We start from the raw sequence: 14061 nt of genomic DNA, 5'->3' as shown, positions 1-14061 counted from the left end.
GGGCCGATAAATCGTAGCTATTGGTTTTAAATGAGAGACTAGATGACAGCTAGTTTAAAAGCTCCCACAGTAAAGCTTTTAAAAATGACATTAGATGGCTTATTCTACCTGTAGTCTATCAGAGTATGACATTTGTCATTAATGTTAAAGCCTGGAACACGCCTGTGTGGGGAGTGAAAGCTGACATGCATCAGACAACACCTCCTTCAATTCAATAGAAGTATTTGTATTCCTAAGTATGCGTGTGTGTCTTAATGCTCAGTCAAAGTGACACTTTTGATTGCAGGTCAGGCAAAGTAATAAATCGAATGAACATACCATATGCTTGTTCTGTGACTACAGAGTATGAATTGGCATGTATCAAATGTACACTGATATTGAGTCAGGGCCTAAACAGGGATGGAGCTGGGTGCAAAAAACAGCATCACCAGCCAAAGAAATTCAAAAATTAAACATAAAATAAAAAAATTAAAATAAAAAAAAAAATCACACTGACATTATGATAAGAAATAAAAATGTGAGGTAAAAAAAAAGGGCAGTGGACTGAAGACAGAATGCTTTCACTGTTGGTATTTAGTCAGTTTTAGGGTGTTCGCAATTTAAACTAAAAGTCCAAGATGATAGGAATACCAACAGCCAGGGAATAAGAGAAATAAAAACAGGGCACAAAATGCGACCAAGGAGTATTTATAACATCAGCTTTCTTGACGTAGACGTAGGCTGCCGGGGGATTCCCATGATGCATTGAGTTTTTCCTTTCCAGTCACCTTTCTCACTCACTATGTATTAACAGACCTCTCTGCATCATATCTGTTATTAACCTCTATCTCTCTTCCACAGCATGTCTTTATCCTGTTTTTCTTCTCTCGCCCCAACCGGTCGCAGCAGATGGCCCCGCCCCTCCCTGAGCCTGGTTCTGCTGGAGGTTTCTTCCTGCTAAAAGGGAGTTTTTCCTTCCCACTGTCGCCAAAGTGCTTGCTCATAGGGGGTCATATGATTGTTGGGTTTTTCTCTGTATCTATGAAGCCCCTTGAGGTGACTTTTGTTGTGATTTGGCGCTATATAAATAAAATTGAATTGAATTGAATTGAATTCAGTGTTGGAAATGTAGGACAAACAGCAGCACATGTTCTCTAAATGTTTGCAGTAATTTTTAAATGAAGCTGATACTACATGAGACATTTTCCACATTTATTGTCTTTGAACAGAGAATAATAAAGCCATCAAACATATACAGGCTTGTGCAAATACAAACTTCTGTGGTGCATTTGATGACCTGCAGAGGAGAACAAGTCGGGCTTTTCAGCCCTAACACAACCTCTTTGTTCTCAATACTACAAAACCTTAAAAGGCTGATATGCAAGTTTGCATGAATCACCAACACAGTTGTATTTGTTTCTAGTATAGTTATAAATAAGGTGATCAAATATCTGCTGACTGATTAGATCCAGTATCTATTACAGATGAACTGGATATCACAGCATGTTGTTAATCCGTCATATCAAACTAAACAGTGTTGCTGGTGTAAATATCCTCCAATAAAGTCACATGGGCTGAGGGCTTCTGTTGCCAGGTAACGATGATGTCACACTGGATCTTCTGATCTTTAGTATCGTAGTGCTTGGAGTCTGACGTTGGCTCATGTGTTGTCATACACCAACATGACGTTCTACTAGTCAAGGCCTCACCTTAACCCACTGATGCTGATCACACAGACCCACTAATAGAACTGTTTTATCAGGTTTTTGCAGCGTCACCATTAATGTCACATTTAATTAGAACACATTTACATTACAAGCCCACTACAACCATTATCAACATTTTAAATTACATTATACATCTGCAGTCATTTAAAGTACCACTATTTTAACCTGATTCATTTCTCCACCTTAACAGTTCATTCCTCAAATGAAGCAAAAAAATGTACCAACAAATAATTTAATATTTATTTTCCAACTTTTACAAGTGAAATCAAACAAGTGTATTTAACAGTGAAAACCAGAGTGGAAGCTGCTCATATAGAGTCCAACCCAGGCTAAAAGTAAGTTGAGTAGACCAGCATCATCAAAGTGTCGGCTCTCTGAACACGGTGCAAGATCGCCATCTGCAGGACAAAACTAGTTTTTCTCACCCTCCTCGTCAACGTCAAGATGATGTCATCGTACAACAAAACATGCAGATCAGGTGACATGACTGTTTAAGAGGCGGAGTTAAACTGTGGCAGGTAAGCATGTGGAGGAGGAGCAACAACTGCAGCATGACGCTGGAACATCATCATTGCATTATACAGTTTCCTCTCTAACTGGATGATGCTGTGAACAAGAACAGCTGTGGAGCCATTGGCCATTTCCCATAGTGTAGCTGAGTCAAAACAGCCCAAGTGCTGAGAGGGAAAACATAATGATTTATGTAAAGTCATAACTGGGTGCAGCAGCTGACCTTTGACCTGTGAGCTGCAGCTTAAGCTTCTTTTATGGTTCAGTGTTTAATGTTTAAACTGTTTATGGCTGCATACACTGCTGCGGGTTAATTATTGATCAAACAATATCACACAAGGTGCAGCAGCTGACCTTTGACCTGTGAGCTTCAGACTCTTTGCTGGTGTGAAGTGTTTAATGTGACTTCAGCCTGCAGACACAGAGGACTGATGAAGCAGAAGACTGTCTCTGTTTCTACACAGACCTGGTCCAGACAGCAGAGCTGCAGAGTGAAGACGTTCATGGGAAGAAGCTGAGTAAGTGCAACGTCCTCTTTGAATCCTGGATCAGGAAGTGAAGCCGGTGAATATTTGGTGTTTAAATAAGGTTTCTGTCTTTGACTCAGTCTGCTGTCCCTTTGTTTCAGAGAGAAAAAGAGATTTCAGATTAACTGCATTATATGCTGAGTAACTAAATGCTGCTAGTCTGTGGTGTCACTCCCAGCAGCATCACGTCATTTCTTTACTCTGACCTTTAACATCAGTTCACTTAGCTAGCAGAGCAGCTAGCAGTAAGAGTATGAACTCTGTGTCAGCAGTCCGCTTGGTCCTGGTGGTCACCTGGTTTCATGTTTGCTGATGATCCAGATGTGTCCACATAATTCTTTATTTCTGTAAATGTAAAGACTTTACAGATAAACAACAGCAGCCCTCTGGCTGGACTCTAACCTGTGAGTTTCCTGTGACTGAAACCACAAGCTGACATTTTCCTTCTGAAGCAGCCGAATGGATGTTTGAGTTTACCTGCATACATGGTGCAAATAAACCCGCTTTGGATGGTTTGGAGGCGGAGCCCAAAGCAGGACAGGATTCTAATGTGATTGGTCACTTTGATAAGGTGGCTGTAACTCAGGTGGTCGAGCAGGTCACCTGCTAACCAGAAGGTTGGTGGTTTAATGCCAGTCTGCATGATGTCCTTGGGCAAGATACTAACTCCATGTTGCTCTCCGATGCATCCATTAGAGTGTGAATGTTAGACAGGAAGCACTTAGAAACATGGAAAAAAGTGCTTGTGTGAATGTACAAGTTGTGTAAAGCTTGTGTTTGAAAAATAAAGTTTATTTCTTATTATTTATTTTATGGGTATCGTTTAGGTTTTATCCGATACCGATGCCAATACCGGTGCTTAATCGGTGCTCGAATCACTGCTTAAAGAATGTAGAACACAAACTTTGTCCAAAAACCTCTCATGTTCAGCTGTTTTTTTGTAAAAAGATAACAATGTTAGCCTTTTCTGCAGCTATAGTACACATATGGTATCACTCTATCAAACAAGAAGACAGCCGCATGTAACTACGACGGTGTTTGCTAGTTCAACTTACATTAATGTAATAACGTGGTTAGCCTACTCAACATAAATTACACACGAACAACATTAAGCTACTCACCCAGAGAAGAACGGCTGCTGCTGCCATCATCATTTCTGCTACACTGGCAGGGCTAGGGGCCAGGACTCTCCTCTTCGGGTTCTTGGGGGATGTTGCTAACTCCGGGTCCGATAACAGGCACCACACCCGCAGTAGATGTGCTCGGTGTGAGGTCTCGCAGCAAGCTATGAAATACGGAGCATTTCTCAGCTTTTAAAGAAACGCTATGCGTCGCCGGGTGTTTCATGGTAAATGGACTGATTCTTATATAGCGCTTTTCCTACTGTCCCGGAGTACTCAAAGCGTTCTATACAACATGCCATATTCACCCAATCACACCCATTCTCACAAGCACTTTATCTACACTCAGTGCTTTCTAAGTACATTCACACACATTCACACTCCGATGGATGCATCGGAGAGCAAGTTGGGGTTAGTATCTTGCCCAAGGATATGTGACACACAGACTGGAGGAGCCTGGGATCGAACCATTAACCTTCCCATCAGTAGGTGACCAGCTCTACCTCCTGAGCTACAGCCACCCTGTTTCATCAGGTTTGAGGTGTTACCTCCTTTGCACAGTATCACAGTATCACCTTAAAGCACTTGTTGCTGAGTTTGCATCTTTTGCTTTGAAGTACAGCCAGACTTTGACCGCTTCGCCTTGGGCATTTTTAATCTGTAGCTCTGCTCTAAAAGAACATACATACCTGGGCAGGTAAAATGATTGGCTAGAATCCAAAGTGTATGACATCTCAGGAAAAAAAGCACCAAAAAAGTCTGGTTACTTACGTTTATGTCAGATCCGATACCGGTACCCATCCCCAGTTAGGAGGCAATGGTAGAGAAGGAAAGACAGGAGAGTGGAGGTGATGCATCTAAATGCATCTGAACAAAGCAGAAGTACACACCAAACTCAACGGATAGTCAAATGTAGAATCACAGAACAGAACTGCAGGCTGAGTTTGGATGTTTGACTTTGTCTTTCACACCTCTCTGTGTCTCACACACACAGTGACGTCAGACACATTCACACTCACTGTTCCATCTGCTTTGTGCACAAATTCATTACTTTCTTCCTTCAATGATCTACATACTACGTGCTGCCCAGTGAATAGTTTGCAATGTATTTCATCCCCTTTCAAGGCAGAATTACTCAGTTTATTCCCCATTACAAGACAACAATCAGCCACACTCACACAGACCACGTCTGGCCTGCACTCGCTCACACGCCCGTTCACACACAAAATAGGCACCAATGAGAGCTCTATCCTCCTTACATATTGGTGGAGAAACCAAACACTCAACGCCCTCAGCGGAGGAGGAAAAACCTCCTTTCAGTGGAGAAACCATCCTTAACCCTCCTTGAAACTGGCGGGGAAACCAGACCTCCTTATGTATGTGGGTGTATATGCATGTGCTTGAATGTGTGTGTGTGTGTGTGTGTGTGTGTGTGTGTTTGGGGGTGCGTTTGTGTGACCTCCTAGGTCATAAAAGCAGGAAGCTTATTAACCAAGAAAACAGAACCTTCAGATAGGATGTCCCTATAATAAAACACTACAGCCTCCCCACCAACAGACTGGTTGGAGAGGTGGTCAGAGACAAAGGAATGTCTTTGATCCTGCTGCTTGAACTAAGACTTACACATTTAAGTAACACAATGACAACATTTAACAATTTGACTCCAACAGCTGCCAGCTGAAATTGAAATGTAATTTAAATGAAGGATTCAAGGTTATTGGGTTTTTGAACGTAGAGATCACATGAACGTATATGAATTGTATGATATGTCTCTTCTATTTTTCTATTATCATATTTTGATGTTGATTGTGATTGGTTTTATTTGTTTCTTCAGTGGTTGTAGTGTTTTAATATTTGGTAATTTTTTCCATTTTGTAATTGTGTATAAAGTTTAATTTGAATGAAAGTTACACTCAAATGCTTCAGGGTCTTCAGTCAGTGTGGGATCAGTTTTATACATGGCAATGGTCTTACGTACGCTGGTGTTGGATATGGCTGATAACGGTATGTTAAAATCTGAAACAGCCTTTAAAACCTCTGTCCAGCCAATAGGTCTGAAGGTGTGTGTGTGGTTGTGACGGCTTTAATCAGGTCGTAAATGTGTGAACCCGGGATGGTGTGTTTATCAACAATTTCGCCTTTGTCATTGTAAGAAATCAAGTCTGGCCAATGAGAGAATGAGTTCTGCATTCCTCCTTCTCCTTTTAGGTATGTGTGTCAAAGCATTCTCTGCAATAAAATCCTTCACCCCAGCATCACCAGAAACAGGTTGGGTGTCCGCAGGCTGGGTTTGCACATCCATGTTAAATTGTTCCGGTTGGGATAAAGACAATATATTCTTTTCACGGGCACCTTGTCTCACAAGTGTGAGGTATCTTTGGAGAATATCACCATATTTTTTTAGCTTTCTCATACACATCTATGTCTGATTCTTGTAACACTTGAAGCATCTCCTTGTCCAAGTCTTTCTGAGCCTGTTGTCTGATGTTGCCTGTGTACTGCTGCGGTTGCTTCAATAAGTCTAACTGATGTTGGGGCACCAAAAACATCTTTTGCACACGTTCCATTTTCACCTGTTTGCTATCAGACTGGTTATGAAAGGGATTGCAGCCCCTAGTAAGGGTAGTAAAAACCCGCCAGATTGGTTGATTGTCTTTCTCCTTTTCAAAGTTTTGATCTTTTCTTCGGCAATCAGTCTGATTAGAGATTTTTTTTTAGCTGTTTGTACTTCTGATTTGTCAGTGAAATGTTACCTTGCAATACGTTAAAGGCTATCTCACACAATGCATTGATGAAGTTTGCATTACTAATAATAACTCTGCGTAGAGCCGGGGGAGACTTGTATATCAACTCCAACAGAGACAGATTCCTCCACATGCGTGATGACATCCTTTCACCTCTTCGCTGTTTTTTGTTTTGGGATATAAACAACCGGACGGTCTGACAGTAAATTTGTTCTGAGTCTTAAATAGTCCGGGGCCTTGGCTTTATAGTCTATTAAAACATACCCGTATGTTGTAGATGTGGCATCATTAAACGCTTCTATAATATATTTAGTATTACCAGGAAACATTTGTCTACCTAAAAGCATGACTTGATATTTATCTCAAGGATTTTTAAACAATACTAGATAGTAGTTCTACTGGATTTTCCTTGAATAAACAAATTCTGAACCAGATATATACAACTCAAATTCCTATGATGCACATACTTTGTGAACACATTTTGTACTTCTAAATTGTTAGCGGCATCGTTCATTACATTGTCTATAATTAACAAATTGTTCTTGTCTGCAGGAAGAAGGGTGTCATCAGCAAGAGATTCGGGTATACTGTTAACAAAGTTTATGTCTGTTATCTTAAGAAGCTGGTCATATAGTGGCTGCCAGCATGAGTATATATACACAATGTTATCAATGCTGTGTGATATAATCCTGGAAGAATTTTCAATGACGCTTTTAACAAAAAACGTCTTGCCACAGTTACTGGAACCGCTGGCCACCGTGCTGAACGGGTGCTGTAACCTGGCGTCAAACCCCTGATCTAATTTAAAATCCATAAGGCAGGGTTGTATAGTCTGGGAGCACACGGTGCTTATTGTAGACAACCTTAAGCTTCTTCACAATGGTTTCATTCTTCAAATGAAGCTTCTTTTTATCACGTCTGATATTATCAGAGATGGCGACTAGGTGTGCGTCTGATGTCTGATTGGCTACAAACTTGTGGACTAATCCTTTCAAGGATTCGTGGGTGACAACTTTTGAGTTTAGTGCGTTCAGTGTTACACCTTTACATTTGACCTGGGTCTTGCCCAGCGATGTGTGATAATTGTAGCATTTTGGCCCACCGGAAACAAATTCTTCTATGTAATCCCCCACACCTCTCTCTCCAGAATCTAATTCGCTGGTGAGATCCCCCAGAAATGGGCCTCGAGGAGGCATCCAGTCGCCAGGGCGTGCTGTGAAAATGATGCTGTCTGTATCACAATACAGCACGCACTGCTGCACGTTGTCTAACAAATCATACAGCATGAGTCTGGCATGTGCTGCGATCATGGCCCCCACAAAGACATTAACGTCCTTCACGCGGGATGCTCTACCATCAGAGTGGCGCCATTGCACCATGGCGACGTCGTCAGAGATGAAACAAAACTGCCACACGTCATCCTGGTCGCTAAACATTAGCTGGCTAAACCTGGAAGGGTCTGTGATGAACTCAGATGACGCCATATTCGACCTCATACTGAAACCACCCCATAATGAGTTTAGCAACAGCATGGTACAGTTTCCAACAGCTTTATTTACACATATCTTGGACGGATCTAGCATTATTCCCTCCTTCTCATAATACTCATCTATGTACTTCTGCTGCTCGTCAGGTGTTTTCACATGTTCACATAGTCTTTAAACCATGTGTCAGTCTTGTTGGGGAAGTGCCACACCTCATCAATAGAAACAATCCTGTATCCTTTCTCAACAGCTTTTTCAAGCTCAAATGAGACCCATGTGCCATTCAACACCCGCTCACTGTCACTGTGCCCAGATGCTGTGTGCTGCTTCTGGTCTTCAGTGCACAAGCTGCAGAGCGGAAACATCAGTTTGCCGTGGCACCTGTAGGGAAGGACGGGGTGAAAAAGACCTCTTGGCAGCAGTACTGAGCATTTAACAAAGCCGAAATAATTTTCTAGGCTGTCAAAGTTTCTGTAAATGATTTGAGGGTGTCCTACAAGATAATCTTTTTTAGATTGCACTGTGGGATAGAGACTGGTGAAGTCATAATAAAATATTTTTTCATCACATGCAACCTTCTTCTACAGTTTTAGAGCATTTGTGAAAAACCCAACAATCATATGACCCCCTATGAGCATGTTTTATGTTTTTCATGTTTTAATTGATTATTGCCACATTTAAATAACTATTTAATGGTGTATTTAATTCATTCATTTTGGCACAGTTAGTAAGTAAACTTTATTTATTAAGCGCTTTTCACAGACAGACAATCACAAAGTGCTGTACACAAATATTAAAATATTAAAATAAACAATAAAATCAATAGACAATATATACAATGTAAAAGATTAAATGTAAATAATGTAAAAAATATAAAATATGTAGATCAACAAAAGGCTTGTTTGAACAGGAGAGTTTTTAACTGTTTTTTAAAAGAATCCACAGAGTCAAGCAAACGTAATTGTAGTGGTAAACTGTTCCACAGCCTTGGTGCAACAGACTGAAGGGCTCTGTCCCCTTTTGTCTTCAGTCGTGTACGGGGAACAACTAAGAGACTCTGAGTCTGTGAGCAGAGATGACGAGAAGCAGTGTATTTTATAAGAAGCTTGGATAAATAATCTGGAGCCTGGCCATTTAGTGCTCTGTATGTTAAAAAAAGAATTTTAAAGCGAATTCTAAATTCTATTGGGAGCCAATGTAAAGAATATAAGATGTGAGTGATGTGAACACGCTTGGTAGAGCGAGTTAGTAGTCTGGCTGCTGCGTTTTGTATTGCCTGGAGGCGAGAAAGAGATGATTTATCCAAGCTAGTAAACAGGGAATTACAGTAATCTAAGCGTGATGACACAAATGCATGAATGAGTTTTTCCAGTTCAGCTGAGGAAACCATATGTCGCAGTTTAGATATGTTTCTTAAATGATAGAAACAGGAACGAGACAAAGATTTTACATGAGAGTCAAGGCCCAGAGAAGAGTCAAATATTACACCAAGATTTCGAATATTTGACTTGACAGATGGACAGAAAGAACCTTGAGCCTGTTAAGTAGGATTTTGTGGTCGATGGTGTCAAAGGCTGCACTAAGATCAAGCAAAATGATCACAGAACAGTTCCCTGCGTCAGATGCCATTAATAGATCATTATAGACTCTTAAGAGAGCGGTCTCTGTAGAGTGCTGCTTTTGAAAGCCAGACTGAAAAGGGTCAAGAATGTGTAATTTACATAATAGAGACCTGAACTGATTTTCAACAATTTTTTCAAGTAATTTACTTACAAATGGCATTTTTGAAATAGGTCGGTAATTACTAGCAGAGCTAGGATCAAGATTCTGTTTTTTTTAACAGAGGAGTTACCTCAGCATGTTTAAAATAAGATGGAACACAGTGAACTGTTGATGATGGATAGTAATGTGGGACCAATGCTGGTGATAGACCCGGACAGGACAGAGGGAGGTAATATATCTACAGACCATGATGAGGATTTCATTTTACCTAAAACTATAATTAAGTCATTTAGTGTGATTGGAGAAAAGGAGGTAAATGATCCAAGACAGCAAGGGGTATCTTCATAAGGGGAGGCATTTGAGGAAATTTTGGATTTCAAGTCCATCACCTTATTTACAAAGTAATTAAGGAAAGTATTACAATCTTCATCAGAAAGTAACTGCGTGCTGGGTTGGAGGAGAAACAATACTGTTGATGGTATCAAATAAAACTCTTGAATTATTTTTGTGACGATTTATAAGATTATTGAAGTAAGAGGATCTGGCCTCTTTGACTGATTCATTATATAGGTAAAGTAGTTCTTTAAAGTGCTCACGATGGACAGTCAGACCGGTGGACTTCCACAGACGCTCTGCTTTTTGATAGGAGCGTCGAAGACCGAGTCTGATTATTTAACCATGGTGTCCGGGAACTAACAGAGCAATAACTGGTTTTGAGAGGAGCAACCTGATTTAGAATGGCAAGACAGTGTTCATTAAAAGAATTAGTTAGAAGCTCAACCTCGTTAGAGGAACTTTTAAAATTAAAAAGAGAGGAAAGCTCAGAAATTATAGAGTCATCAATAAAGTGCCTGCGCCTAGTAGAACCTTGAGGATGGGACTCTGAATTAACAGATACAGTAAAAGAGACTGACTTATGGTCACTAAAAACAACTTCATTTAAATCCATGTGGTCAAGGGAAACACCATAGGTGAAGACCAAGTCCAGAGTGTGCCCAGCCGTATGGGTAGGCCCTGCTACATGCTGAACAAAGTTGAAAGAGTCCATAATGCTCAGGAACTCCTTAGTGGTACTCTTTGTTGAGTCATCCACATGAATGTTGAAATCTCCAACAATGATAACCTTACCCATTTTAATAGTGGAAGTTAAAAAGTCTTGTAGGTCTGACAAAAAAGACGCAGCAGACCCAGGTGGATGATAAATTAAAATGCCGTATATGGGCTGTTCTCTTCCAATTTTTATCAAAAGCATCTCAAAAGAGTTGTAGCAGCTTGAAGAAATCATCTGGCATAAAAAAGTATTTTTAAAAATTACAGCTGTTCTACCTCCTCGTCCAGATATCCGAGGTGCACAGAGAAATGAGCAGTCAGCGGGACAAAGCTCTAAAAGATGTGAGACTTCATTCTCACGCTGCCACGTCTCAGAGATAAACATGAAGTCAAGCTTCTCAGAGCAGAACAAGTCATTTAAAATATAAGACTTATTGGCGATTGAGCGGGCATTAATTAACATCCATTTAAGGCTGCGACTCACCAGGACAGGGGTAGAGTTACCGCGCTATGCGGTAAGCCGCGCAGCAAAACAGGGTTCCTGCCACGATGAGGCTTGGCTTTCCATGCTTTCAGCCTGGGTGGTAAACATAGTGGGTTGTGGGGATTAATCCAGTTCCGACAAGTTTCAGCCGAATCTCACTGGTAGCAACCCAGGAATAGAGCCCCCGAAGGTCCATCTCTTTCCGAAGACTACGGAGCAGGACGTGAAGGCTCGCTTTCCCCGCTTTCTCCGACGAGGCCTCTGAAGCAAAAATGAGCTAACCGGCAAGAGTGGAGGTAGACCTGGTGCTGCGTCACGCTCTAACGGCGGTAGGAAAACAGCCTCGTTTCGTTGACTCTGAAAGCTATCCATTGCAGATTTGATCGCTAGCAACGCATGACGATCATAAATCCGAAGGGAGGTGACACCAGAAAAAACTGTAACAAAAACACTTGCATAGCATATAAAATAAACAAACACACGGACGAAGACAGCGGCACAGCCAAACACAGGCGCCATCTTGACCTCAGTTGACTCCTTCAGGTCTCACCATAAATTAATTTTATCTGTCAACCTCACCCATCAAACCCAGGGGGCGGGGTTAACGCTGATCGAGTCAGAACCATTGCTTTGGCCTGGTGGCCATTGTTTTTAGAAGGCGTTACTGCACACCAACAACTGCCATGTGGAAACTAACAGAACTGAACTTTGAAAAACTCTGTTTGTGTCTCACCAAATACCGTTTTAATATTTTTTTTTAGCCGAGAATGTAGCGGTTTAATCTTCAGCTGTCTGGTCGGTTTGTCAAGATACAGCTTCTTTGCAAAAGTGCTTCGATGATTTTGGAGATGTCTGCCCAGCCCAGTCTCACGGCAAAGCGTGGGACAGACCCGCTCGCCTCGCAAGCAATCGAGCTGTTATTACCACCGACAAAGCGCAGGCCCCGGTACACAGCTGTAATAACCCCCACTGTACACTGACTTTATTTACTGAGGTTATATTTATCGAGTTTTTATCTCCTGATGTTCGTATGTGTCATACGTGTTCCAGTCGCCAATTCTGATTCATAACTAACATTAAAAACATGTTTAAGGAGGAGAGAGAGCAAAAAAATTTGATTAACATCTGATGTTTGGGTTTTTGTTCAATAATCAGCGTGACCTGATAAACGCATAAAAGAGATAACGTTGGTGTTTCCGTCATGTAGTAACTGTTAGCTTTAACTGTACAAAGGTGGTTCGACACTATGAAACACATACAGACTTCATGATGTTCGCCTCAGTTTTTTATTGTGAATATTAATCATGAGGGTAAACGGCCCTGTACACCACGGAGCGAGGTCAGCATGTCCACGATATCTTCAGCTCTCTGGGTTAACCCATCAAACTAATCTAACTGTCATCTACGAATAATTCACGGCTCATATCAATATTATTTTACAGAAAATCATCCTTATTACTGCCAACTATTCCAGATACCATCAAAAGTTAAAGGAAAATATCAGGATGAGTGTCTGTGAGCTGAGAAGGACGTGAAGCGAGCAGTTTATCCCAGAGCTGAAGCTGCTCTGTGTGCAGAGATGAGCTCAGATTCCTGCTGTGATTGATCAACAGTCACAGAAATGTAGACTTGTAGTTATTACTGCAGTATGGTCACAGCAGATACTGATAAACATGTATTATGAGGATGGATGATCAAGTTTCTCACTCTCTCCTTTAAATCTCAGTTTGTTTCTTCTTCACAGTTTATCTGTTAATTTATTCATGAACAACACTGAAAGAGTTTCTGTTATGTTTCCCCTTGAACATCACCTTATTAGGGCGGCATTAGGAAATAGCCCCCCTCCAAAGAATGAATAAATGAATGATGATAATAATAAAATGATTAAAAAGCAGAGCTCAGAGTGGTAGAATGGTCAAACATGGATCCACGGGTGGTTCAACTGCATTTGGTGACGTGACTAAAGCAAATCTTTCAAATAATCCCACCATCAACGGGATGTTGTCTCCTTTACTACGATTTCTTTACTTGGTCACCGTGTGAATTTCTTTGAAATGAACCAAATTCTTTTATTTGTTGGTTGTTGCATATTTAACCTCTACAGTCAGGAAAGGAGGAGATGAGGCCTCAACAATGTTGGGTTGTAGCTGTGGTTCAGGTTAGAGTGAGTGTCCATGGAATAAATGTAAGTCAGTGAACTGGAAACATGACTGTGTTAAAACTTTTGTTTCCTTTTTATAATGAGTCTAATCAAAGGTGTACAGAAGTATCTCCACTTTGACTTTTCTGTGTCACCATCAGAGCTTCTGCACAGTGTGTTTCTGGGGCAGATAACATTGCAGCATTATGGAGGCATTATGGAGACAAAACGAAAAGCGTCTGGATTTCTTTAAGTTAAACTTAAAGAAATCCAGACGCTTTTCTTGGACTGTTGGTTTCAGTGTTTAGTCTCATTCACACACTCCCTCAGACTCTTCACACACACTGATTTGCTGACATAAACACACTCCTGTGTGCTTTCTTGGCTTCACACACACACTGAGGACCATCTACAGACTGTGAGCTCCGTCTTCTTTGTCTTTGGAGCCGAACTCTGACAAAGTCAGGAACAAAACTTTCTCCAGCGTGTGAACTTTCCTCCTAGACTCAGTCTGAGCAGTCAGACCACATATTTCTAAAGCAGCACATGAAGGTGTGGCTCACACACACACAG

The 14061-nt window shown here is 41.1% G+C and overlaps 2 protein-coding genes across 2 annotated transcripts in view; both read right to left on the bottom strand.

Annotated features, from left to right (window-relative positions):
• LOC102776091 (mitogen-activated protein kinase kinase kinase kinase 2) overlaps positions 1-8092 on the bottom strand; it is a 28795-nt gene extending 20703 nt beyond the window's left edge. The window contains exon 1 of the mRNA XM_087838394.1: positions 7744-8092. Within this exon, the coding sequence (XP_087694520.1) occupies positions 7744-8092 (349 nt within the window). The remainder of the gene's footprint in view (positions 1-7743) is intronic.
• An 886-nt stretch (positions 8093-8978) lies between these two features.
• Positions 8979-10946, bottom strand: LOC148105791 (uncharacterized). The gene is made up of 2 exons (XM_087838393.1): positions 10836-10946; positions 8979-9599 (listed from the first exon to the last, which is right to left on the bottom strand). Exons 1-2 carry the CDS (start codon positions 10944-10946, stop codon positions 8979-8981), a joined length of 732 nt encoding a protein of 243 aa, XP_087694519.1.
• Positions 10947-14061: the final 3115 nt, after the last annotated feature.

The sequence above is a fragment of the Neolamprologus brichardi genome, chromosome 3, assembly GCF_056152115.1.
Source record: "Neolamprologus brichardi isolate AB-2024 chromosome 3, ASM5615211v1, whole genome shotgun sequence".
NCBI lineage: Eukaryota > Metazoa > Chordata > Actinopteri > Cichliformes > Cichlidae > Neolamprologus > Neolamprologus brichardi.
The sequence above is the reverse complement of the archived record's forward strand: the minus strand, read 5'-3'. Positions and strand labels throughout refer to the sequence as shown.

Bases quoted from the DNA above. Each gene is read 5' to 3' on its own strand.
- LOC148105791 (XM_087838393.1), bottom strand. From the start codon at position 10,946: ATGGGTAAGGTTATCATTGTTGGAGATTTCAACATTCATGTGGATGAC. The intron at 9,600-10,835 runs GTAGCAGGGCCT...CCATCTGTCAAG, and splicing joins CTTTCAACTTTGTTCAGCAT to TCAAATATTCGAAATCTTGG.